We start from the raw sequence: 26,440 nt of genomic DNA, 5'->3' as shown, positions 1-26,440 counted from the left end.
CCAGCCCAGCCTGTGTACTCTGCTCCATTTGTTCCCCAGGAATCTACAGACTAAGCAACCACACACAGCTTGGGGCTCCAAAGATAATAAAAACTACCTCTCTCCTTCCAGCTGTCTTTAAAACAAGTTTTGGAATTTTAAATTTAAATGTGGCAATTAAATTTGGTCTCATATATGTGAGTGCAGAACACACTTATTGTGCAGAGTCACAGACAACCCTTAATTTAAATAATAAAGTGAACATTCATCCATATTCCAGTTGCTATGGTTTTCAATCCTGCACCCACCAAAACCTCTCAGGCATTTCTTGCTTTTGTTTTCCTACAGCTCAGAGGGGATGTCATCCTTTCTTTTCCTGCCCAGGTGCAGTAACAACTTCTTACAGCCCAGAGACTGCACACATTGCTTTTCAAACACCAAATCAACTTAAAAGAAAATGCCTTTCTGTCCTTTTCTCCACCTACAACAATCTCACGTTCTGTTTGTGCCTGCAAGTGGCACAGCTCAAGGCACAGCTGTTAAACTAAGGAGTCTCCAGCCCAGGGATTTAGGGAAGCAAAGGGGAGTGTCACAGCAACCCCCACCTGGTGATGCCATCCTTGATGTAGTACAGCAGACACTCAGACATGAGGGGATCTTCATTCAGGTTTACCAGATGAGGAGTCTGAAAGAACAAAAAAGAAAAAGTTAATTAAGAACTGAGATGCTGCTTTCAGGCTCCTTCCTGCAGCTGTGGAGGATGAATAACAACCCAGCAGTTTTGCCATGTTGGAGGTTATTCCATAATGTATTTTTTCCAACATAACTTCTTTCAGCCCTGAAAAGCATCACAAAGCACCAGCAGAAACACAGCTCAGATTGCTCAGTTACCCAACACACCAATGCACAGAGGGAACAAAGGCTTCAGCTGGAGGAAAAAAATCCTTGTAAAGTTTCTGTGAACCTTGAAAAGGGAACTCCAACAGCAGAAAAGGTTGTTACAGGAAAACTTTGACGTGGAATCAACTTTGGCTTTTCTTGGGCAACACCACTCAGGTGCTTATTTGGCAAAGTCTGACAACATCAAAACTAAATCTAAAACTACCAACACTCTCTGATACAAACAGCTAAAAAGCTCTTCATCTAAAGTTCTTCTAAGTGTAACTCCACTACAGGCACCAAACCAACCTTCTTTGGTGAAAAAACCCCATTGGAATCAGCAAACAAGTCACAAGGCCTTGGTGTGAAAATCTGGCCAGGGAGAGGTCAGTAAGCACAAGAGAAAAGGCAAAAATGGTTAAACACAAGTAATGAAAAGAAAGATGACAGAAGAGAAAAAACCTGTTAATGAGCCACTTGGTCCTTTCTTAACCTAAAACTGAGTGAATTTAGATAAAAGAAATAAATGTGGCTAAAATTCCTCAGGACACTCTGCTTCCAACAAGTTATTGTAGCTGCAGGAAAGTTCATTTCAGAGAGATGTTAACAGCACTCAGGCTCCAGAGGTCAAAAATGACTGGATGTTCATGGTGGGATTTGTATTTGAATGAAGAAATCTGGTTGTCAACTGGAAAATGTCACTATGAAGACAGAAAGGGGGGAAAGCAGAACAGCTTTTTCCCCCAAAAAAATACAGAGGTGACTCCAAACTGCAGCTGAAGATACTTCCTGCTGCCATCACTGGTCACTGCATCCAAACCAGCACTGGGGGCTGCACAGAGCTCTTAATCAAGAGGAAAATGGGCAGAAGCCAAAGCCCAGACACAGCCAACTGCTGGAACACCTCCAGGACTTGAACACTTGAACACCTTGTAAGAAATAAAGCTCAATAACTTGGGGAATGGTGCTGGCAAACCCAGCTACTCACTGCATGTGGTTAGACACATACTGGTACCTCAGAAGTGTAAAGTCTTTGTAAAAAAAAAAAAAAAACCTTCACATTTTCTATCTAAATTTTCATCTGCTAAATTTTCACAACAGCAGCCACAGTTACTGGAAGGAGAACTAATGGAACTGTAAGGACAGCAGGGAGCAGAAGCAGACAGGACTAGGCTGGGAGTTTTACTTCTCCTAGTAAATCCTATGTGGGTAGAAATAAACACTATCTATTACCAAAGCAACTACTTAATCCAGGTGGGATTTATCCACAAACCTGATCAGCTGAAAATGCACCAAAAGAATCATCAAAAAGAGCTGATGAACTCTGAGGGAGAATCTAAAAGGAGATGAGGATCCATAAGGTGAGAGAAAGAAACGCAAAGAACACTCAGTGAAACAGCCTCTTTGCACAGCTCAGGCACTTCTGGAGCAGATTCCAAAAGCAAACTGGAGTTCCACCTACTGCAAACACCACAGTCCAGCACTGATTAAAGTGAAGGACTAAGTGTTTTAACCAATTCTGCTGTTCTACATTTCTGAACAAAGCCTCTACACAGGTCCCTGTTTAAACTTAGATCCAGTTTGTAACACACTTTATTACAATAAACTGACAAGTTACCCCATGCTCCCTGTTCAAAGATTCTTGGGATAAAGTTCTTTTCCTTGTACTTCCTCAGTAATTCTGCTTTACCTGCAGAGACAGTCTCTCTGCTAACTTAACCACGTTACAGTTGTAGCAGATTTAGGCCCTTTCCCTGCAGTTCTTCCAAATTTCAGGAAACAGAACTCCTGCCAAGTATTGAAAGGAATATTCCCCTGCCTCCCCTATGGCCAGGGGTTGACTGGAGCACAGTCCCTTCCTCCAAGGGGAAGGAGGATGAACAAATTCAAGGAGAGGCACCTAAACAGGAGTTTATGTATCTCAGAGCACAGGAGGGTCAGGCACAGCCACTGCAGGAACTGCCCAACTGCAGAGGCAGCACCTCTGATTTCCACCAACCCAAGGCTTGCAAGGAGCTGCAAACTCCTCCCTGAGCACAGAACCCTCTGAAGGAAGATGCAGAAAAGTTCAGCCCTCCTCTCCCTCTCCTCTCAGGTCAATCAGCCTCTGGGAGACAGGATGCAACAGTCCCCAACTTGCTCTACCTTTTTGGGTGAGAAGACTCCCAGTGTTCCTCCATCCTCCCGAATGGCAACTCCCATTTCTGCCAGCAAGGCCTCCCTGAGAGAGAAAGAACAAGGTATAGGTTGTATTTTAGGCTTCTTAGACAAGTAAGGCCTAATGAAAGGAATGAAACAAAGACATCAGACTTGGAACCAGCCCTTCCAGGACTGTCACCACCTCAGAGCACAACAGCTTTGGGAACTTCAGCCCCAGAGCTGCCAGGCCTGAGGAACTTTAACTGGAAGAAACCCAGGGAAGAGCAGGGCTGTCCCCCAGCAGTGCCCCTGCTGCTACACAGCTCCCCACCACAGAGACCCCCAAGAACCATCCTGCTGCTCCCCTGGCTCTGAACAGGGGGAGAAGCTCCATTTTCCACACTTTTCCATTTTCCACAGACCATCCACATTTACAGCCCTTCCAATTCCTGACCTTTCCATCCTGATGGCCTCAGTTTTCCTCAGCTTCTCCTCCCATGTTTCATTCAGCTCTGCAATGATCTTCTCAGATTCCTGTGGGAAAACACCAGGAGCTGTTTCACAATTCTCCCCCAAGTTCTCCACATTAGACACAAAGCAACTGACGTTTGTGCTCAGTTTAGGCCTCAAAATAATTTCATACATAAAAAGCACTCTTGGCACTTTAAAAAACTCTTATTTATTTCCCTTCAATTTTAAAAGGATAAACAGCCCTGAAGGCAAGCTGAGAAGGAAGGATGACTTCACATCTAACCACAGTCAGACTTCATTTTGAACCACCTAAATTTCCTTTAAAAAAAAAATCTGATTTACAGCCATTATTCAGTGACTGGATGCCAGGGAAGTGCAGAGAGCACACTGTGACTGCCATGGCAACAGCAGGGCCCCAGAGGGACAGGGCTGAGCAGTGTGGGCTCCACTCTGTGGCAGAGGCTCCTGGACAGAAGGGAGCACAGATGACACCAGCAGCTCTCCCCACTCACCACCCCAGAGATGGAGCTGCCCAGAGATCAAGAAGCCTCCACTGTGTGCACTTGTGCAGCAGGTCAGGCTGGGCAGGAGGGGACAAGGCTGCCATTGTCTGGGGCAGGCACTGCCATTCTGTGCTGCACATTTCAATCTCTGGGGGCTGGGCCACCACAACACTGGCAGGATTATTCTCCCTCCCTCTTTCAGCTCTGGGCTAATTTGGTTTTCTGAAAGCTGAGTGCATTTGCAAGTCAGACCTGGCCCACACTGGTGCTGAGCAGCCTCCTGGAGTCTGCACTTAGCAGCACATTGTCCAGAGCTACCACTGCACCAGAGCACCAGGAATGGAACCCCAGAATTCAATTTATGATTCATAATTAATTGTAGCTCCAACCTACAATTAAACCTAAATAATCCTAACAGCAAAGGCTGTGCATGGAGCCAGTTTCTAGCCCAGCACTAAGTGCCCTTTTGAAGAGGCACAAAACTTCTATGGAAACAGGATATATTTAGGAAGGGAAGTTCTCCCACATTCACTGTCATTTACCCACCTTCAGCCGCTCAATGGCCTCCTCTCCTCCAGGTGTGGACATGATCCTTTCCTGTATACTGGACACAGATGTTAAGCCCACCTGACTACTGAGAGAGCAGGAGGATGGAGAGGCAGTGAGGGACCCCATGGAGGCTGTGGAAAAATTGCCAGGACGTTGATTCTCGGAGGCAAGCAAGTATCTATGCTTATTGTTCTGAAAATCTTTCAGATCTGGGAGAGAGACACACAGACAGAGGGAGGCAGGGAGAGGGGGACAAGGAGAAGAGGAGGGGGGAAGGAAGAGGAAAAAGGAAAGGAAGGAAATACCAGTGTAAGAGGAAAGCATTTAAGCAGCAACAAGACAAGTTTTGTAATTTTTAGATGGCAGTTCTGAAACAAATCTTTTAATACTAGTGACCATAACAAAGTAACTCAGCTCAGACCCTGAGTTTACTGGGAAGGACTGCAGCATAAACCTCTCTGATCCAAAACCCCTGAGAAAACAAATTACATGCCTGGCCAAACCAAAGCACTCTACTCCTGAGTAACACTGAGCTGAGCAGGACAGAGCTCAGAGCAGGACCAGGGGCACATCCTCTGAGATCAGTGACACTGTGGGCTGAAGAGACACCAACCCCTTCAACTCTGCAAAATATTCTCTTCCAGAGTGTTTAATCTGAAATGATGATCAGGTAAACCTTTATCACAGCAGTGGTTCTGCTGCCCAAGCAGCACAGCACAAAGAACTGCCCCTCCTTCAGTGCTCTCTGGGGAGGATGTGAATCATCTGGGCACAGGGAACTCGAGTGCTCAACAACAGCATTAAGCTGCTTCTTGGCCTTCCTCATTTGAAAAGAGGGACTTGAACATACCTGAGTGAAGTATCTGACAGTGCTCTTATACTTCAGAAGGTGCTTTAAAGCTTTTTGGTTGTTAGTTTAAATAAGAAAGGCCTTAAAAAAATTTAATAAGGCAGCTTTTGTAGCCTGAAAACCTGGAGGCCTGAGAGATGCCACTGATAGACAGAGAACAGGGAAAAGCTGCCTGAATGATTTAAGAACAAATATCTAGCAGAAACTTATTTTAATTTGTCTTCTTGGGTATGTCTGTAAACCATATCCTCAGAATAACCACACACCAAAAGACAAATGCTGCAACATGAAAATATCAGGCAACTGAATAGCTCTGTTTCAATATTTTAGTAGTTTTAAATTCTATTTCAATGACAAAATAAGTAACTCCAGGAAAGAAACAGGTCAAATGGGACCATGAAAGTTACAAACATGGGCATCACACTGTGAAAATGAGCTGCTCAGACACTGCAGAGCTTCCCTGCCCTCCTGCCCTGCACACCCCACTGCCCTGCCAGCCCCAGGGATGCCCCAGGGCAGCCTGAGAACCACCATCTGCAGACACAGGGGCAGGTGGGAGCTGAGCAGGGAGAAGCATTAGGGGAGGGGATGCTGCAGGGGTGGGGGAGCAGCCATGCCAGGGCAGGGCAGGGCAGGAAGGGGGCTCAGGGGCCATGCACACCTGCAGAGAGGAGGAGGAGGAGGAAGAGGAGGAGGAGGCCCCAGCAGCAGCAGGGCTGGCCCCCTGGCACAGAGGGCTGGCACCTGCACACCATGCACAGCCCCACACACAGCACAGCTCCCAGGGCCAGCACCAGCCTGGCCACCACAGTGGCTGCAACTCAGGAAATCTCAGACAGATCTTCCAGCTGACACTGAGTGAGGGCAAAGGAGGCTGACAGAGGGTTACAAAGGCTGCCAACCCCAAACTGACTGGGAATACAGGACTGCATCCATCCCCTTCCACAGAAGCAAACCCCAACAGAAATAAAATGCTCCTTGCTGACTGCTTAACTATTAAGCTAATCCCCTGCAACCAAGTATTGCACCTCAAGCAACAGACCTTCATCTAAGATATTCAACTACTTTTTTCTTTCTTTTAAAAAAGGACTACACAAAATAAATCAAACTCAGTGTCCAGGAGGAACTGATAACATTTTATCTTGAGTTCATCACCTGACACATTTAAAACAAATACTTCTAGTTGGAAAAGCACCATTAAAATGCCAGCAGGAAGGGCTGAACTGAGTAACTGGGAAAAGATTTGAGGAAAAGATTTTCTAGTTCAAATCTAAACTGTTCCCTGTTATGAAACCACACTAAAGAACTACCACTCAGCCTTCCCTATTCTGCCAGAAAACAAGCAATGAACACAAGCTGCATTTTAAACTCTGCACCAAGAAGTGCTGGTGAGGCTGGTTTTCATGGGGCTGCACTGCATTCCCCTGAGTGTTCTGTCTGGGATTTCCCTGTGAGAAATGCTGGCATGCAAAGCTCTGTTAAAAGCTGACCCAGAGAAAGCAGGTTAAAAAGAGAACCACACAATACACACATTTGCCTCCACTTCCAGAGTATTCATCTCCCATTGGATCAACTGAAAGGAAGCAGGAGGGAAAATACAAGAAGGATCAAAATTGAAGGTTCACTAGTGGCACAGGAAGGGAAGAGAATTCTACTGGATATTTAAAGGAACAAAACACAGTTTTCAGTAACACAGTTTCTTCAGTTTGGATTTGGAACCAAAACCCACAGACTGCACCAAGCATGAAAACACTTGTATTTCTTTGTCTTCTGGCCCCATCCTCTTGAAAATAAGCAAACAAAGAGGTAAATACATGTTGTTACATGTCTATAACCAGCCTGTGACTAATTTGGGACTTCTCTACAGACACAAAGCTCTGATCAGAAACTGGTGCAACATTCTGGGGTGGGGTTTTTTTTAAGTCAAAGAATCTTTTAATCCACTGTGTGTTCTTATGGGCATTTCCTTCACTAGGAATTAATTCACTGTTCATATTATAGAGTAATGAAGCTGCTGAAATTCCAGTTCATTTGCCTTGTTTAGAATGGGGACAAGGAAACTGGGCACAAGTGTGCTCTGGTGCTTTAAGAGGTTGCTGGCAAAGCAGCTCAGTACAACAGTGCTCTGCCAACCCAACTCAGAGTGCCCAGAAGGACTTGTTAGTTATTCCCAAGCAGCTGTTTCGGAGCTTTTTCAAGATGACAAATGATTTGTCACTCAGGACATTGTCTAACACGAGCCACTGCTTCCTCTTCTGAGCAAGGGTGGCACTGAAGCCAGGTATCAACCCACAGCCCTGCCCCTTTAGGGAGGAAGAAAAGATGCTTTTCATTCTCAGTGTGGGACTGAGTTCCTGTCTCTCAGCTCCTTTTATTGGCAGCCAGACAAAAAGCCCCCCCTGGCCCCCAGGGAACTGCTGAATGGGTAAGTTCTGTTACACAGAAGCATTTCCACAGCAATAGGAAATTCCAGCTCTCAGAGTCTGAAGGTGGCAACCCCACGGACAATCCTGGTTGTTTAAAGACAGAAGGGGCTGCCATTTCTAAAATGACATTTAAAACTTAAACATCAGCACCTCAAGTTAAACTCTGTGGTTTAAATCCCTTCCTCTGCCAGGCCCAGCTCTCCCTGCTGTGCTGGGGGGGCCGAGCTCAGCGTGGTCAGGTGTGTTTAACCCACTCACTGTCAATGATGTCTCCCAGCCCCTGGGCACGCAGCAGGTCCTTCAGCCTGGTCACCTCCTCCTTCAGCTCCCTCACCAGCTTGGCATTGGGGTCCTCGTTGATGACGGCGTTGCACTTGATCTGCTTGGCACGGTCAGCGTACCTGGGGGCACCAGAGCAGCACCCTGAGCACCCTGCCAGGGCTCCAGGGGGCACAGCTACACACAGCACAGGCCTTTGGCTGGCACTCCAGGTCAGCAGAGCCCTGGGTTATAGTCAGTCATGTGTCTGAGTTTGTGTTTAGTACAGGGTATTGCAGCAAAAAACACAATTCTGTTCAAGGTGGATTAACAATGTGTGTGACAGACAACTTCTCTTTGCCTTTACTCAGTGCTTTGCAGCCCCAGCTTGACCAATGTGCTCAGTTTGAGGGACAACACTACATAAGAACACCCCAAGACAACAAGATGAGTTTGATTTTCCCAGTTAAGAGCAGGCAATAAATGCCTGGCTCCCTCTTCACCTACAATAGATTGGGTTTCCTCTTTAGAGCACTTGAGTTAGAGCATAGTCTTCTTCCCCACAGATGTTCTCAAAGTACAATAACCCAAAGGTTTGAAAGGCAAAATATGGCCATTAGAGCAAAGAGTTACCCACATCCAGCTCAGAGAGAAAAGCAAGTACCTTAAAGTGCTCAAAGTTTCATCGTAGTTTATGTCTGCTGGACTGAGGGCAGCAACCATGGCAGTCCTGGAGTTCCCACCTGCAAGAACAGGCACCATCTCAGATGACATCCCAGTGCACCATCCAGGCATTAATTACCCACTCAATAGCAGGATTTTCAATGAGTTACAGAATTCAGCCATATTCTCCATTGCCAAGGAACATACAGGAATCACGGGAAGGAATTGGAACATGAACACAAGGTGGGCCTATGACAACTCAGATCTGACTACTAAAAACATTTAACATCATATTCCATACAAATCTAAGTGAGCTAAAGGCAGTCAGGAAACTCAGAGAGCCTTCCTTTCCACGCTGGCACAGACAGATCAGCCATACCCAGATTCTCTCGGAGAAGCCACGTCAGCACAGAATCCCTGTAGGGTATAAAGTCTGTCTTCTTCTTTTTTTTACTCTACAAAGAAATGACACAATATGAAAAACAGACACTGAACAGAAAAAGAATATTTAGGACATAAAACTCATAGTATGGGTATTAAAAGAACTATGAGAATATACACATATTCTACCTACACACGGGTGGCCCACCCTTGGCTGTACAAGTGATAGCTCAGTTTGGTACCAGATAACCTGCACCATATTCTGGAATCTACACAGACCATGGTAAGCAGTTCAGAGAATTCCCTCAATGTTCTACCTTCAGAAAGGTTGTTCTGTGCATGAGGAGCATCTTCCTGACATTTAAATTTTGTTCTAACACCACCCCAAGAAAATTTAAGCAGCAAACCTTCCAATTAGGCAAAAAACCCCATCTATCACTACTCAGACCATCCTACCTTGCTGGTGCAGTTATCCTAAGTTGGAAGCATTAAAGAAAGAGCAAGAAGATACAGGATGAGCTTCTCAATAGAGCTTTATATACCATTTCCATGTTAGCATGAACAGTACTTCTCTTCCTGAGAACCCAAATGAATGAGATTTGTTCCAATTAAAAATCTAAAAAGCACTAGAATATATTCAGCCTGTTCAAGGTGGTGCAAATTCACTTTTAAAAGGAACAACAATAATTTATTTGTTTAGTTTAGTTGGCTTTTTTTTAATAGTTGAGTATCAAAGTAAAAGACACAGTACTTTCCTAAACCAACAAACTTATGCTTGGATCAAAACATGCTCACTTAACACATGATTAAGTCTTGTCATTGCAAAAAAAAAGAGCCAATATTAATATTATACTGGTGTTTCTACAATTTTTAACAACAAAGCTGCACTTTGGTTTCTAAAATTATTCTTTCAAATAAAAATACAATTACTGCTGAGCCCTTTCACCCCTCCAAACACACACAGAGCTGAGCAGGCTGAGCCTTCTCACCCCCCCAAACACCCAGAGCTAACAGGGCTGTGAGGCCAAGAGCAGAGCATGGCTCTGCTGCACCCCATGGCTTGTGCTGCCTCAGTTTTCCCAGCCACACAAAGGTTGTTGCAGGAAGGAAATGCTGCACTTACCACTTCAGCCAATGCTGAAATAACTTTGCCCAGAGTCGTGAGTGATTTGTTTATATTTGCTCCCTCCTGAGAAAACACAAGGCAATATTAGATGTATTTATACTTGTAAAGCAAAGGGTCCCCATGATGCTTGTGCAGCCACTGCCCAGCCCTGCAGTACCTTTAGCCTGGTTCCTTTGGCCCCAGTGGAGTCAGCTCTCTCACTCCCAGCCAGATCCACCAGGCTGATCTTGCTCACCTGGCCAGGGAAAGCAAAGGAACATGAGAATCGCAGAATTCCAAAGATTTCCATGGCATTAAAACAACTCTAATAATTAAAGAACCACCATAGTTTGCTTAAAGCTGCAGGCAAAGAGCTTTCACAAGCAATTAGCTTGATGCTGTTATCTGAGGGATAAGAAGTGTCTGGGATTATGTTCTGGTTTAAGTATCACTATACCTAAAAGGGAATGAGGTCTCACATGAACAGGGCAGAAGTCAAAGGAAATTAAGTATTACTGCTGCAGACAACACAAGAACCTCAAAAGGAAGAGAAACTAAACTTCATCCTGACTCTGGTGACACCACCAATAAAGCACTGGCAGTTTGTGGCTTCAGGCAGGCAGGTCAGTAAATGGTAATTTTATAGGGGGGTTTCTTCATAAATAACTTTTTTCAGATCTGAGCACAGTAGCCAGTTCTGAAATGTGAACATTACCTGTATTTCAGCTCCTTTTCTGCATGTAGAACCTCTGTCTCAGAGTGGTAAAAGCCAAAGATCTGTTCCATGCTGAACAGTGTACTTCTTTCTGACATGCTAATTGCAGAAGGTGCCCAAGTCTCCCTCATCCCAAACCCCGAGCCCAAATGAAAGAACTAACAAGGCAAATATTTTGCAGTGACAAGCAAAAAAAAAAAGTTCTGGGAACAGGACTGGGGAAAACCAACTTATTTTATTTCACATATCCATCCCCATAAAACCAAGTCCTTAAGGCCATATTTTTCACATACCTATATATTCTCCTCCTGCACACAGTCCCCATTTAGTCGTTTTTAGAATTACAATAAAACAAAATCCCACAGGAAATAAAAGGGGTCTGTCAAAGCCAAATCACCACGAAAACCCCCAATTCTCATTTTCTCATCATCCTGCCAGTAAGAGCCAGTCCCTGCAGGGAAGCTCAGGGGAGAACAGGCAGAGCCACTGGTGTGCCACACACCTTCTCCGTGGAGAGATCCGTCTCCGTGTCGTGTTTCTTCTGCGTGAAGACGATGGTGAACACGGCGTGGGAGCGGCTGCTGGTCTCGTTCATGTTGGTGGCTGCCACAGTCCTGACAGGGCACAGGGGCACAAGGTTAGGGAACAAAACTGCTGCAGGGCTGCAAGGCAGCTGCAGAGGAGGGGGTACAGCTGATGGTCTGCCCTGTGAGCAGGACCAAGCCACACCTGGTACCACCAATAATCCTTTGATTTTTCACTCCTAACTGTTCCCATCTTTCTCACAGTTCAAACAGAGAATTCCCAGTCTGGGTACTCGATAATTTACCTTCCATGCAAACCCCCAGGAGAACATGAGCAGCATTTCTGTGAGGCTTTCCCACACATTGCTCAGTGGAGCCAACAGCTGACATGGAAACAACCCCTAACGAACCAGAAACAGCTGGAATGCCATCCTTAGCCCTGACCACTTGAATGCAGGGAAGAGGAGACTGAGTTCACATGGTTATTTATACCAGGACAGTGATACAGTACACAGCAAAGGCAGAACTAGATGCCAGTATAATTATTTAGATACTTCACCTCAAGTCACTACCCTTTAAATGTGATTTTGCAGCACTGTTTCACCACACAAATCAATACCAGCCTTTTATTAGCATTGATAGCCTATTTCAATAGCATATTAACGTATTTCAGTAACACTCCTCATGTACATGAGGTTTTTTCACAGTGCCAAAAGCACAAGGCAGGCTGCCCCCACTGACCTGGCTTTGTTGCCAGCATCCATGAGGTCTGCAATGTCTGTGTAGGATGTCACTGCCAGCTTGGACAGGTCCTCCACGTAGGGCCCAAGCAGGGGATGTTCTCGCACCCGCAGATTCCCCTTGTTCTTCGGGTTCAGCAGGTCCCTGACTCTCTCACAGTAGATCTCCATGTAACTCACCTGAAAACAGGAATTTGCACGGAGAATTCAGAGGTTGTTAAGGCTTCCTGTGCAGCATTTCAGAGTGCCAGTGGCAGAGATTCCCCAGTCCCCCACGGCAGAGCTGTGGGTGGGTGTCTCAGCTCAGTTCACAGCTCAGACATGGACAGAGGAAACAAGAGGCACAAGTCTCAGGCATCAGATCTCTAACAGAAGCTGCTGGCCCTGCATCCATGCACAGATCCCTCACCCCCTTCAGAAAAGATTGGTGTGTAATGAAAAACTATGCACTGGAGTCCACAATCATCCCAACAGCTTTAATGACACAGCAGCAAATGTGCTTCCTGGAGCAGCACACAAGGCATGGCAGGAGGACTCTGCTGCTTCCAGGGGATCTCTGATGCACCTCCCAGGCAAACTTCAGAAGGAAAAAACTTCATTTCTCTGTATGCAGAAGCAAATTTGGATTCTAAAAATTACAGCTATAGCCTTTGCAATGAACATTCAGGTTTTACAGCCCATCATTTCTTCCAGAATTACTGAACAGGTAAAGGTAAACGAGTTTTCTGGCAGGGGTAAAAAAAGAGTCACACAAAGGTTTTGCTTACATTTGCCTCGAACATGAAACAGAGAAAAGACACAAAGATTAAAAAAATTAAAAAAGAAATCCATCAAAAATCAGCACCTTAATGCAACGTCAGTAACCCAAGCTCAGCTTGATGTCCAGCACACAGACATCCTTTGATCCCTCACCACACTCACCTCCACAGAGTAGGACATCTCCTCATTGCTGTTGTCATTGATTTTCTCAAACAGCTCCTCACATAGCTGGGGAGAGATTAAACCTGAATCAGAAACGAGGCTTTTCTGAGGAGTAACAAACAACTACTATGGATGTCACTGAAATGGCTTTAGAATGAGGGCAGGGCAAGAAACAGAACCTGATGCATCAACCTCATGCAGCCTGACTGGGAAGACAATTAATCTCAATTCTACATCAACTATCAACCTGATTTTATCTGGTATCTCAACCATTGCTCTGGGTTTCACCAACACTGTTATTCTGTGCTATAAAATAAACAGTAAGCTGCAGTTCTGTTAATTCCTGCAACACAAAACTGGCACATCAGCAGGAGTGTGCCTGAAGATGCTGTGAAAACCACCCAAGCCCTCTCTGTGGGCTCTGCCCCACCTGGGGGATGATGCCTGCTTGGCTCTCCTCCTGCTTGGCCATGAAAACCACCCAAGCCCCCTCTGTGGGCTCTGCCCCACCTGGGGGATGATGCCTGCTTGGCTCTCCTCCTGCTTGCCCATGAAAACCACCCAAGCCCCCTCTGTGGGCTCTGCCCCACCTGGGGGATGATGCCTGCTTGGCTCTCCTCCTGCTTGCCCATGAAAACCACCCAAGCCCCCTCTGCGGGCTCTGCCCCACCTGGGGGATGATGCCTGCTTGGCTCTCCTCCTGCTTGCCCATGAAAACCCCCCAAGCCCCCTCTGTGGGCTCTGCCCCACCTGGGGGATGATGCCTGCTTGGCTCTCCTCCTGCTTGCCCATCATGGTGTAGGACTTGCCGGCCCCGGTCTGGCCGTAGGCGAAGATGCAGACGTTGTAGCCCTCGAAGGCGTGGAGCAGCATCTCCTTCCCGATGTCATTGTACACGCGGCTCTGGGACGCAAAGCACGGATCCTCGGGCTGCAGGGACAGGGCACACACATCAACACAGCCCCAGCCACCCCTCCAGCACCTCTGCAAAGCCAGCTGGGGGGTTTCCTCTTCTATCCTGGGGTGAATCCCTCAGGAAGAGGCCAATTGGCCCAATTCTACACAGCTTTTTTCCAGGGTGCAGCTCAAGCCCCTCCAGCACCTCTGCAAAGCCCACTAGGGGGGTTCCACTTCTATCCTGGGGTGAATCCCTCAGGAAAAGGCCAATTGGCCCAATTCTCCACACAGCTTTTTTCCAGGGCAGCTCAGGCTGGGGAAGGATGACAATGACCATGTCACTGCATTGTTTGTGAGTGTATCTTACTCCAAATCTACCATTCCCTTGCTTCCTGAAATGTTGGATTTTAACATCACCTGCTCCTGAAATCAGGACAAATTTAGCTGTTCTAACATTCTGATGTTGGGACCAAGATTTTATCAGCCCTCCTCTGTTCCCTGATGCTGCTTATCTGCTGATTTTCTGGCATTTAGTTCAAAATGTTCCTGTGACTGGTCTGTGATCAACTTGCATGTCTGTTCTCTGGAGGATTCAGTTAAGGGAGAGAGGGGTTTTTGTCTTGAAAACAATCTCATTGGCCACAGATTCACTCAGAAATACCAAGTCTTATTTCACCAACCAAATTACTAAAATTAATCTCAGAGAAATGCATTATCCCTTCTTTATATATCTTTTAGAAAACAGGGCAGGGGAGGAGTAGGTGGCAGAACAACACAGTTCTGCAGGGGAACAATTACTGGAAGTCAGCAAGAGCTTAGCAGGGATTCACGGGAGGGTGGGGCAGGGCAGCCAGTGAGAATTTATTGCTTTTGCAGCTCTTGGAAACGTGGATCACAACACTGCCTTTTCCAGACAGAACCCAGGCCACAACTGGAAGAACTCAAGCAACTGCCACTGTCCAGGAGGACAACTGGATTCACTGTGGCTCACACTCACCCCCAAAATATTTAGAACACAACATTGTTGGAGAACATTTTCAGCAATTTCATGTATTTACACCTTGTTTCAGCCTTCTGCTCTCCCCAAACAGGAAAACACAACCTACAATTACAAGGTTTTAACCTGAATGTGGGACAGTGCAGAGACACCTGACAGGGCTGGTGTGATCAGAGGGAATGCAGTTGCATCAAACCAAACAACAGCAGCAAAACCAGGTCTTGTAAAAACACTCACCGAGGTGTGGGACCAGTAAGAGTAGTCAAAGCTGAAGGACTTTGGTGCTTCCTTGGGATTCTTTGGGTTGATAATACCTACAGGAAATAAAATTCAAACTCTTAGCTATCTTTGTTATTTAGGAGCACAGTTAATGAGCTTGCTGAGCCCCAGGCTGTGCCTCTGAGTATTCAGGGCTGCCACATGGCACAGGACACTGAAGGAACAGACCCTCAGCTTCCTCACTCTGTATTTCTGGAGACATTATTTCAAATAAGGCAGGAAAAAATTTCCACAAGGAATAAGCTGTTGCTAAACAAAAGTCAGTGCATTCCCCACTATTCAGGGAAGCTTTGCCAGATACCTTTAGGTTGGTGATTTGGGGTGTTTTCAGTGGTTTTTTTCCCTTCCCAGCTACAAGACACCTTCCTATAATCTTTGCCTCTAGGGGAGCAATACACAATGGATCCAGCTGTCATTTTTCATGTATTCCAAGGAGGGTAATTTATAAGCACAACCCTTGTTGCAGAAGTGAATCTCTCTCTACTGCTTCCTTCTTGTCAGTGCTGGAAATCCTTAAATCTGGTATTTCCAGCAGCTGTTTCCAACACCATCTGTGTAAGGACTGTAAAAAGGCACAGTCCTGAGGGTACCAAAATGAGATAAAGCACCTTAGATTTACACACCAAAAGCAGCAATCTGCCTTCAGGAATGAGACACTAATTATGACATGTGCAAATAAAGTTCACAAAGAGAGAGCCCCACAAAGGTGTCAGCAGCCTTGCTGGGGGTGATTTACATCCTGCCACCAGTCACCCCAAACAGGAGGTGCTTATTTCTCACACAGTCAGGTTGGTCAGGCCACTCTGGGAAATGGGGGCTTCTCCCTTTCCTTCTGTGACAAATAAAAATTTTATCACCCACATTTCTTACCATCCCAAACATGAACTTAACATCTTCTTTCACCAAAATCTCTGAAAATGTGGTTGCAGGATTGCCATTAAAATGAAACCACTCCTGTACCAGAAGCTGAGCCCTGAGCAGGGCTGTGCTCCAAGGTGAGTGTGGGGAAAAGATCCCTGTCTGCACCGCAAACAGCAACAGTTGCTACTCCGTTTCTCGGGGCCAACTCCATTTCACTTGGATGCACCTCGTGCTGACATTCTTGCCTCAGAAAAGCTGACACAGACATGCAGAGCCAAGGAAGAAAATGCACCAGCAGAGTATCAGCTTGCAGAAATGCTTGTGGCTTTGGATAGCAACGTGGGTACCAACACAGAATAAACCATAACCTGAATCATGTGTGGCTGTAACTTCCCTTTCCTGGCTTTGCCCAAACTGCAGCACAGCTACAGCTCCCACAACTCCACCAGTTCTAAAGGGAACAAACCCCAAACCCCACGAGGCAACTCCCTGCCCCAAACTTAAATCAGTTCTCTCCTTGCAGTGCATTCCAGACTGCTCCAATTCAACAACTTCTCATTTGATAATTCAACATCAAAGCTCTGAAAGGCAAGGAAGAGCTAATGCCTTGAACCTGGGAGTTCCTACCCAAAAGAGGAGTACAAATGAAAAACAATCTCCAATTTATGTCTGCAAAGGCACTACAGGCTTGCCATTACTTCACCCCCCTTGCTTCCAGCTTAAATTTGATCCATCACATTTGTGAAGGGTAAAGTTCAGGCTCTGTGACTTATGCAAGTCATTCCACTCTGCCTCACTTTTAAAAAATCATTATTTATTACTATTATTCTTTTATTAGACAGGCTTTCCTCAGCTCTTCACACAAAGCTCCACGTCCAGCTCACTGTTCCGCAAACCACTCTCCAGGATGCAAAGCAAATCTTGAGAAGTGCACCAGGAAAGGGAGTTTAAGTGTGAGCAGCAGCTGTGTCAGAGGCTGGGAATGCACTGCCTGCCCAAACCCTCCCCCTGCAGCAGGAATGCCTGAGAACACCCCCCTGCTGCCAGAACCCTGCAGGCTGCCCCTCAGCTCTGAGATCCTCTCAGCCTCTTCCCTGAGCCCCTGGGCCAAGCCTGGAGTCTGCTCATCCCCCACTGTGCTCCCTGCACAGTTTGCATCCCCCACTCTCACCAGCTCTGGTTCCACAGAACTCCCAGGGCACAAACAAATCCAGCAGAGCTGAGTGAGGGAGAGGATACGAGGTGATGGTCTCAAGAAACTGCAGCTGGACTGAACCCTCCCCATGTGGGACAGTCCCTGGGGCTGTGCCAAGAGCAGGGAGGTCTCCCGTGGTCCCAGTGTGAACACAGTGCTCAGGTGTGCCCTGGTGTGAGATGGGACACCTGGAGAAGGTGGCGAGGCAGTTCAGAAGGCAGGAATTCCAACTGGAGTGACTGACCTAATCTGGAGGTGTCTGTGGCACTGAGCATCTCCTTTGGAGGGGCAACCAAGCCCTGAAATCCAGCCACTGTTAAAGGAAGCTCATGGATATGGCTGAAGAGCTGTAAAGGCTTCTGACAGCACAGGTAAGCTCTATCCTAAAAGTTCATAAGCCAAATTGGAGGGGAAAAAATAAATGATAATGCAGAAATGAGATTGAGTTGGCAACAGTGATTTCATGTCCTGTGTTTCCAGCTGAGCAAGGAAACCAACAGAACCAGAAGAGAAGGGACTGTTTCCAGTGTCTCTGAGACCCACAAGAACATTAAAAGCTTCTCAGCTCCTTTGTCTGGTTTTGCAGCCACACAAGGCTGAGATGAGCTGTGCTGGTGACTCGTGGAGCAGGTCCTGTGTCTGTGCTCTCCTCTTCCTCTCCTCTCCCCTCTCCTCTCCTGCAGCAGCTCCTGCTCAGCCCTCGCACTGGCACTTTAATTACAGAGCCCCAGGAAACGGGACGGGCACTAAGGCAGAGGATCACAGCAGGAACACAGGAATGGGCTTTTTATCTCACAGAATATATTTGTTTATCTGCCATTTCCAAGGTCCAACGTGGCAATTAACTGCTGTGTGTGCAAACTGACACCACGGCTTTGTGCTGCCGCTGTAATTGGTAATTGAGAATTGATAATTGCCATGGGACACCCTGTCCCTTCTGTCACCAGGAGCCAGGGATCAGCTCCGGGGGAACCTCTCAGCTTTCCATGGGGCAAGTTTGCTGCACTGAACCTGTAACTACAAACGTGAGTTTTGTGTCTCACTGACCACACGGTAAGGAAATGAACAGTTTTAAAACAAATTTATTCACACCAAATAATCTAAATTTTAAAAGTATTACGTAAGACAGAAATACTTTAACTAATTAGTCCCTACACATAGCAGGAGCAGTACAGCCTAATCAAAGGAGAAAGCAGGAGCACAATCAATGAAAATGGTAATTTTAGATGTGCTGCACCAACAGTAATAGATAGACCAAGCTCCACAAAACATTTGGATTTTAACATGCCCTCACCTAAACAGGCAACTTCATTTCTTGGCATTTTTACTGCCACAGTCCATCCCACTTGTTCCTTAATTAACATTTTATATACCATCCACCATCTGCTTTATCAGCTGGCACAAAAATAACATACACTTTCAACCTTTCCAGTCTATGAGCTCAAATTCATCCCTGGATTTTAATTTTAGCAAAACCTGTAGCAATCCTGGAAGAATCACTACTGAAACAGTCCCCATGTATTTTGTAGCATGTATTATTTTGCATTCTTATTGTTATTTTGGATGTCTAAATTTTTTGCCTTGGAATCCAATCTTGATTTTCTGAAGCTGAAATTTAAAAAGCACAGGTCAAATGTGCACTTTATTTTACAATTAAAATCAGAGTGTGGAGAGCAACTGAGAGCTGATGCAAAGGTAAAGTCTCCCAGGGTATTTCTACCTGGCAGCACCAATCTCTGTGTTCTCACCCCTTCCTGAACACAAACACAAACACATTCCCAGTTCAAGCCTTCATTTCTGGACTTACACTTCCATTTTTCATTGAAACTAACCAAGCAAACAGTGGGAAGCCTAAAGAGAGGAGAGGAAAAAAAAAAACAAAAGCAAGGAAACTTAGCCAAGATCAGCCCCCTCATTCCATTCCATCTACTCAGCCACATAAATATTTTTGCAGGCACAAAGAATGACTAAAAGTGCTTCTTAACCACTCAAACCCCTCTCAGATTCTGACAGTGGATTTTCAGTCCAAGCCTGATCTGTTTTCATCCCAGTCTCAGAGACTGGGCAGATCAGAAATCATCAAAGTGGGGCTGGATCAAGGGTTGGACTTGATGAACTCAGAGGTCTCTTCCAACCCAAGTGATTCTGTGATTCTGTGTTTCTATGATGTGCAGCTCAGGATCTGGGATCCACACGATTCCTCCTGGGAACAGAGAGGGGCAGGAGCTGGCACGGTTCTCCAGTCCCTCAGTGCATTCAGAGTCTGTCCCTGGAGCACCAGCTCCGCCCCTGCCGTGCCCAGTCACCCCGCAGGGCACTCTGCCACCAGACATGCCAGGCTTAGTCACCGCGGGCAGCTCCACCGGAGCTGCAGCGCTGCGGTTTGCCCTTCACAGCAACACCAGCAGGCAGAATTAACTCGGGCTAAATCCCGGGATTAGCTGGGCCACGGGCTGTGCTGGGAGGGGGGGCTGAGGGGCAGACTGGTTTTTAAATAAAAATCCTGAACAAACAAACTATCGATTGCCAATCAGAACTAAAACCCAGTTATGATGAAAGTCAGGTGTGGAACTGGAAAAACTGACCTTCCTGGAATTGTCAGGTGCATCTGCCACTCCCACAGTGCCACCACACCTGGCACTGCTGGGGGCACAGAGCTTCTGGAATTCCCACATATGAAATAAAATCAGATTTCATCTCACGAAAAGAGGCTTCACCCCAGGCTGGACAATCCCCCTGTGGCAGTGGCAGCTTTGACCCACCCCAGCACACACTCAGAGGGAACAGCAGCAGGACCAGCACTGTCCTCTCTCCAGCAGTAAAGGAACAGGCAGAGATTTCCCAAAATCATGATGGTCCAGACAGAACTTTAGAAGGGGTAATGTGGGGGGAAATAAACACTCAATAATTAAATTCTGAATTTGAACTCTATTGAATTCTTCCAACTCTATTTGAATCATCATAAGCAGTAGCTTTATTTTATGATGACTGAAAAAACAATTTAACCAATATAAAGAATCTGGGGCTTTCAGAATTGACTCCACAAGACCAAACTGACATTAAGTATAAAAAACACGGGCCTGGAAAACATATCTGCGCCATCTGTGGACTGGAATGACAACAATGGGCCGTGTTCCTCACGGAGAGAGGGTGGAGCAGCCATTCTTTATGTGCTGCAACGTGAATAACCCCACAAAGACACGGTTAATTCAGGCTTCTTATGCTGCAATTACATCCACGGCCAGAGCCCTTCTCTAGGACACACTTTCAGGGCTGTTATTACAAGAGATAAATGAGGGGAAATGGACACTTCCACTGCTGAAGCAGTGCCTGCTTTTCAAAGCATTGTTTGCATTTTTCAAATCATTAAAAGGGAAGGAAACCGAGGAGAAGCTCAGAACAGCTCATTGGGAATTCCACCGGATTCTGTACCCACTGTGGAATTCCAGCCCTGCACTGGGAGAAAGGGTGGCTGGGCAGGGAGGGAGGGAGGGAGGGAGGGAGGGAGGGAGGGAGGCTCAGCAGCATCAGGGCAGGCAAACACTCCCCGAAGCTGCTGGAAAGCCTCTCTCATCCTCAGCTGCTCCTCCAGATCCCAGAGCTATAAATACCACCCTACAGCTGGTGCTCTGGGAGGTGCCAGCAGGCTCTGCACCAGCACACTGCCCTCCCTCAGCTGAGAACCTGACCCAAACCAGCCCAAAGCTCCCAGTACTGCCAAAGGGTCACTGGGAATGTCCTGCAGCCAAAGCAGCTCCCCAGGGCTGTGCAGCCACCCAGGGAAGTGCTCAGCTGAATCCTTTGCTCACAGTTTCTGCTCCAAGGCAGGTAAAACAACACCTCCCTTCACCCCCTGCTTTGGTTTGACATGTCCAAGAGCCAAAGGCCTCTCCAAAGACCATCCTGACCTTCAGACACAAGCCAGCACTACATTAAAAGCAGCACTGGAGTCCTGGGCAGTCAGTTCTTAGGCAGTTGAGTTCAGTCAGTTCAATCTAAGACAGTATCTGAAAATACTTGTGTAGTGAAAACACCCAATTCCAAAAGGGCTTTCTGTTAACAATTTGCATTCCCTTTACTCGACTTGCCTGCCCAAAGGTGGCAGGTTGTTCAAGGTTTGATGAAAAGAATCCCCTCTGAAGGCCCATTCTGTGCCAGTGGCACTGACTGAGTGGCAAGAATTTCACGTGGTGAACTCACCACTGACACAAACTGTTCAGGGGTCACAGCAACAGCATCTCTGCTACAGTTCTACACTAACTCCACAACATAATGTGGGGTCCAACTGTACTGAGCATCAGCTGGAACATCCCAGTCAGCCCCCAGTCTTGCTCCAGGCCCAGTATTTGCATCTCTAACATTTAAAGATCATTAAATGTGCATCTTCCCCCATCTCCCCAAAGTCATGTTCCAAAGTTCTCTTTTTTTCTTAAGAGCCAAATTAACACTTCAAACTATTTTTATACCATCACGAGAAAGGCTTGAGAAGGCAAATCAAGCACTTTAAAAGTTCCACATTTTTATTTCCTCTCCAAAAAAATATTCAAGACTTGCAGTAAAACATCTGAGCTGTCAATATTGCAGGGCATTCAGAGACAGTGACTACGAGGAGACTTAAGGGCAAGCCACAGAAATCCCCAATGCTGCAAAACACAGAGGGCTCCAATGCTCATACTGGGAACAGCACAGCCAGTACAAGAGTTTGGGCAACCTCTGCTATTGTGACCTCTCTGAGCTGTCTTTCAAACCTCAACCACAAGGCCATTCCTGCCCCCTCCACGTGCCACGATTCACCTCCCCATAAACAGCCTGTTTTGGTAACACCCCCACAGGAATGCAGGGCACTCACCCTGGCCAAGCACTCACCGAGGTTGCACCACTGACAGGGATTTCCAAACCAGGAAAATCAGGGCCAGGGTTAAGTGGCATTCCTGCATTGCTGGTTATTTTCCCAACCTCATCGTGCAAGACACAAGTATGAAACACTAGAAACACTTAAAAGAGAGAAAACCAAGAAAAACAAGGTGAATGCTTGAAGAGCCAACACCTTCTTGGCAGGCACAAGTCCTCAGAAATGGGGGATTGCTTATTCTGAGACATCTAAAATCACTCTTTTCAGAAGACAGATTGAGAGTCAAGATTGAAGTCTATCTGTGAAAATTAATCACCCACCTATTCTATATTTCCACTGAAAATGTCTCATCACAAGAGAAAAACAGTAAATTATTGTGTCAGACAAATGAACTCCTTTGCTCCCTTTTTCTACCTGTGTAGCAGATGCAATTTTTCCCACACATAATTTATACAATTTTTCCCACACATAATTTATACAATTTTTCCCACACATAATTTCTACCTGTTCCTTTTCCAGGTTAGCTGAACGTGGCCCTTGGTCAAAAATCAGTAAAATTTTGTCCCACCACTTCACTTTCTACATGTGCTCAGTCACAGCCTAAATAAAAGCCAGTTTCTTGAATTTATTTCATAGTTATTTAAACATTCAACTTTAGACCAGAGGTTTAGAAACCTTATGGAGAAAAAAGAAACCAAGCCTTTTAAAAAAATATTTTTTTCCCTTCACACTGCACAAGTGAAGTCCAGAATGCCTTCCCAAGTTCCTGTGAGGCCAAGGATGCCTGGCTGAGACCTGAGGGCCAAGTGGCCACAGCTGGGGGTGCTGGGACACCCCACTGAGCTGCTTTTATTGAACACCCAACACCTCCAGCAGCCACACAAGAGCCTTCCAACACCCCACAGACACCATGGCTGGCAACTCTCAGCACTAACCTGAGGATCCAGTGGCACAAACACCTCCCAGGATAATCTGCACTGTGCATTCCCACACTACTATGGCTTATGGCAAACCAGAAAATCCAATAATCACACATGACTTACAGTCTGAGAACTTGGGTTTAGTCTCACTGGCACACACGAGATGCTAAACCCCATTTTCAGTCATCTCTTCAGTCCTGCACATTTAATGCAACATCAGTTGCAGAGGACACATTCCAAGTAGGACATTTCCTTATTCCCCTGCTTCATTAGTTCAGTTTTCTCCATATTTCTTTGGCTTTTTAACAAAGCAGCTGACAGGGCTCCCTGCTAGTGATTCATATCTACAGGCCATCCTGCAGTGACCAGCTTGAGCCTCTGCTTCCTTCTCCTTTGGGTTTATTGATGCCTTATTTATTTACAGACAGGATTATCAAATCACTTCCACCAAAAAAAAACAAAACCCAAACCCTCAAACAAACAAAAAACAAGCCAGAAAAAGCACAACACTGAGGGAGTCTTTGGGCACAGAAGAGCTTTGCTTTCCAGCTCCATAACCCAAGGCAGCAGCTGCCAACGTTGTTTATATTTGTTATGTTTGAAAAGCCCATACAAGAACCAGCACAAGAACTACTGACACACAAACAGTCTTGGATCTACAGCTCAGCTTTCATCCCACCTACTACACAGCAGAATCTTCTCTCCACTCACCATAAAACCAGCAATTAATTAACAGGACAGGCAATAAGTCATTAATACATTGTGGGCAAGATGCATTGGTGGAAACCATCGTCAACAAAACTGGGAAAAAGCAGGAGCTAAAGACAAAACATATTCAATTAAGATACACTGAAAACCATATTCTAAACCAAACTGTTCTTGAATCCTTAATTTCAAAGAGCTCCCCGTGAGTTGGGCCATGATAAATCACCTGTTCTGTACTTTAAAGAATATCCTCTCAGAGCAGAACTCCAAATGAAAACAAAGCAGTTCAGTGAGTGGAATCCACTTGCAGAGCAGGTGCTTTTGAAAACAAACCTCATGTTTCTTAAGATGGTTTCTAAATGATAATTACAAAAAAAGATGGCCTTTTCTTAAACTCATCCCACTCAGTTACTGTTTTGATACAGTTTTATGGACACTAATTTGATGGTGACACTACGTCTTCTTTAGAAAGTATTTTGCATTCCCAAATTAACTCAAACAGCAGAATTTTGCAGCTTCCAATTTCTCCTGCCTTTAGGAACTCCTCCATCAGTCTCTGCTCTCCCAAGCCCACTGAGAACTCCTGGCAGCCTCACTCACTCCAGGCATCCCATCTGCAACCAGACCTGCCCCAGCAGCACAAACCTCCTCCAACCCAGCCCCTCCCGTGACTCCAGCTGGGCTGCACCACCCCAGCCCTCAACAGGGGTTTGGAACACAAGGACTGACAATCCTGTAAGTTCAAGGTGCTCTATTACTGCAGATAAATCCCTTTGCAACCATAAAGGGGAAAAAATAATAGTTTTGTCACGTTAGAACAGACAAATAATATGTTTCAAGTACTGGTTTCAAAATTGCCATGTTTTGCCTCCTTCCAGAAGAAAAAGAGAAGTCCCAGTTACTCCCAGTAAGTGCTCTTAACACTGTGGGGTGAAGACCTTTGTAAGAACTCTCCTTTCCTGAGATTAAGACATTTACAGGACTGTGTTCAGCCACACTGTCACTTCTCAACACTGAGAATGATAAAGATGGAGATGGTCATTAAGGGCCTTGATCTCCTGCCAGGAAATGCCCTCAAAGGCAGGCAGGACACCAAGCAGAGTCTGCAGCAGCCACAATGCAACATGTTGTGCTTCTGAGGCACTTAAACTGTGTCACAGAATTGAGTGTAACCTTCTCAAACCAGGAGGATGTTTTGCTTTGCTGGCAACAACACCCTGAACGACCCCAAAGCTGAGAACAGCCAAACTCACCCAAAACTGCCACACAAAAGCAGGGCAGGCAACACCCCTGGGGGGACTCTCTGCTGGAAATGCCAAAAAAATACTCCCTTTTTTAATATATTCATTGAAGGTTCTGTACAAACAGAGCCCAACTGTGACACTCTTTGCTGGAAATGTCCAAAAACTCCCTTTTTTAATATATCATTAAAAGTTCTGTACAAACAGAGCACACCTGTGACACTCTGGGTCATCTGTCTCTGTGCTGTTTCCCTCCCAACCCCCTGAGCACTTGGCCTCAGTTTCACTCCAGTGAATTGGTCTCTCCCAACACATTTACAAAACTCAGACTGGCACAAAGTTTAAACTCAGGACCCACAGAGGATTTGCAGGACAGCCTGGCCAGTCAATTCCTACAGAATTCAAGTTCAAGGAACAGCCAAAATCCCTTCTCAGCTACCCCACTTCACACTGTCTCATCAACCCTGTATCACAACAGCCCATTAGGCTTTAATTCCAAGATAAGGGAACTTTAACTGTCTTGGAGGCTTAAAATAGTCCCTGCTCAGCCCATCACCAGCCTCTCTCTCAGGTTTGCCTCCTGCCAGCTCGATTAGTGCCCAAATGACAAAACAACCTTTGCAAGGGCAGCATATCTAAGCCTTGATCATTTTGTTGGCACATGGAAAGGCAGGAAGCAGGAACTTTAGTCTGTAATTACGACTGAATTCCCTTTATTTTGAAATTGCTGCATCAGATATGAGTCTCAGATACACTAATAGCACTTTATGTGCTCAGCTTTCAGTCAACAAGTTCAGACCTTAAAAATCAGGAGTTCAGTAGCACAATTTTGAGGTTGCAAAAAAGCTGAGCATTGTGAAAATGAAAGCATTTTTGGCAGAAAAATTCACCTATTCCCCTAAATCTTACATGTAGCCTAAAAGCTTGCCAGAAGAATTTCAGTTGGAAGTTATGTGTGTCAGACAACTTTAGGAAGATTCTCTGAAGCAAAGATTTCTGCTCAGTTTTTTTTCCCACCCAACAATGCCTGATCATATCCTTTATTATACAATCTTCTTCTGGTCAAACCACTCCTCTGTCTATTGCTTGCTGTGCCTCTCCTCTGAGAGGGAAATACAGGTAAAAAACATCCCACAGATGATAACAAGGTGTAACTATTGCAGTTGGTGTTTCCTTCCCCACAGCCTGAGATGGCCCTGATGACTTAACCCTGACCATCTGTCCCATCACCCAGCCTGTGCTGGAGCCACAGCACTCAGAGCAGAGCATTTCCAGAGCACAAAATAGATCCCAAACTGTACAGAAATCACCAACTAGATAAATCAGGAAGCACTTTTCTTCCTTGGAAGGCTGATGCAGTTCCTTGGAAATGTGTCACTGCCGTGCAGCT

At 45.9% G+C, this 26,440-nt stretch overlaps 1 protein-coding gene across 11 annotated transcripts in view; it reads right to left on the bottom strand.

Annotated features, from left to right (window-relative positions):
• KIF1B (kinesin family member 1B) overlaps positions 1-26,440 on the bottom strand; it is an 82,368-nt gene that overhangs the window by 48,652 nt on the left and 7,276 nt on the right. For 3 of the 11 annotated variants that reach the window (XR_011699587.1, XM_071575956.1, XM_071575962.1), the window contains exons 3-18: positions 15,235-15,311; positions 13,854-14,033; positions 13,104-13,169; positions 12,184-12,362; positions 11,421-11,532; positions 10,382-10,459; positions 10,222-10,287; positions 9,555-9,572; positions 9,097-9,172; positions 8,719-8,797; positions 8,055-8,197; positions 6,902-6,943; positions 4,518-4,729; positions 3,452-3,531; positions 3,004-3,079; positions 585-664 (exon numbers count right to left, since the gene is read on the bottom strand). Coding sequence is in view for 10 of the 11 variants with exons in the window: in XM_071575956.1 (XP_071432057.1) it covers positions 585-664; positions 3,004-3,079; positions 3,452-3,531; positions 4,518-4,729; positions 6,902-6,943; positions 8,055-8,197; positions 8,719-8,797; positions 9,097-9,172; positions 9,555-9,572; positions 10,222-10,287; positions 10,382-10,459; positions 11,421-11,532; positions 12,184-12,362; positions 13,104-13,169; positions 13,854-14,033; positions 15,235-15,311 (1,564 nt within the window). In the remaining variant the exon portion in view is untranslated. The remainder of the gene's footprint in view (positions 1-584; positions 665-3,003; positions 3,080-3,451; positions 3,532-4,517; positions 4,730-6,901; positions 6,944-8,054; positions 8,198-8,718; positions 8,798-9,096; positions 9,173-9,554; positions 9,573-10,221; positions 10,288-10,381; positions 10,460-11,420; positions 11,533-12,183; positions 12,363-13,103; positions 13,170-13,853; positions 14,034-15,234; positions 15,312-26,440) is intronic. The other 8 variants (XM_071575961.1, XM_071575965.1, XM_071575966.1 and 5 more) reach the window with 5 other exon arrangements.

The sequence above is a fragment of the Pithys albifrons genome, chromosome 22, assembly GCF_047495875.1.
Source record: "Pithys albifrons albifrons isolate INPA30051 chromosome 22, PitAlb_v1, whole genome shotgun sequence".
Lineage (NCBI taxonomy): Eukaryota > Metazoa > Chordata > Aves > Passeriformes > Thamnophilidae > Pithys > Pithys albifrons.
This window is presented reverse-complemented; position numbering and strand designations above follow the sequence as displayed.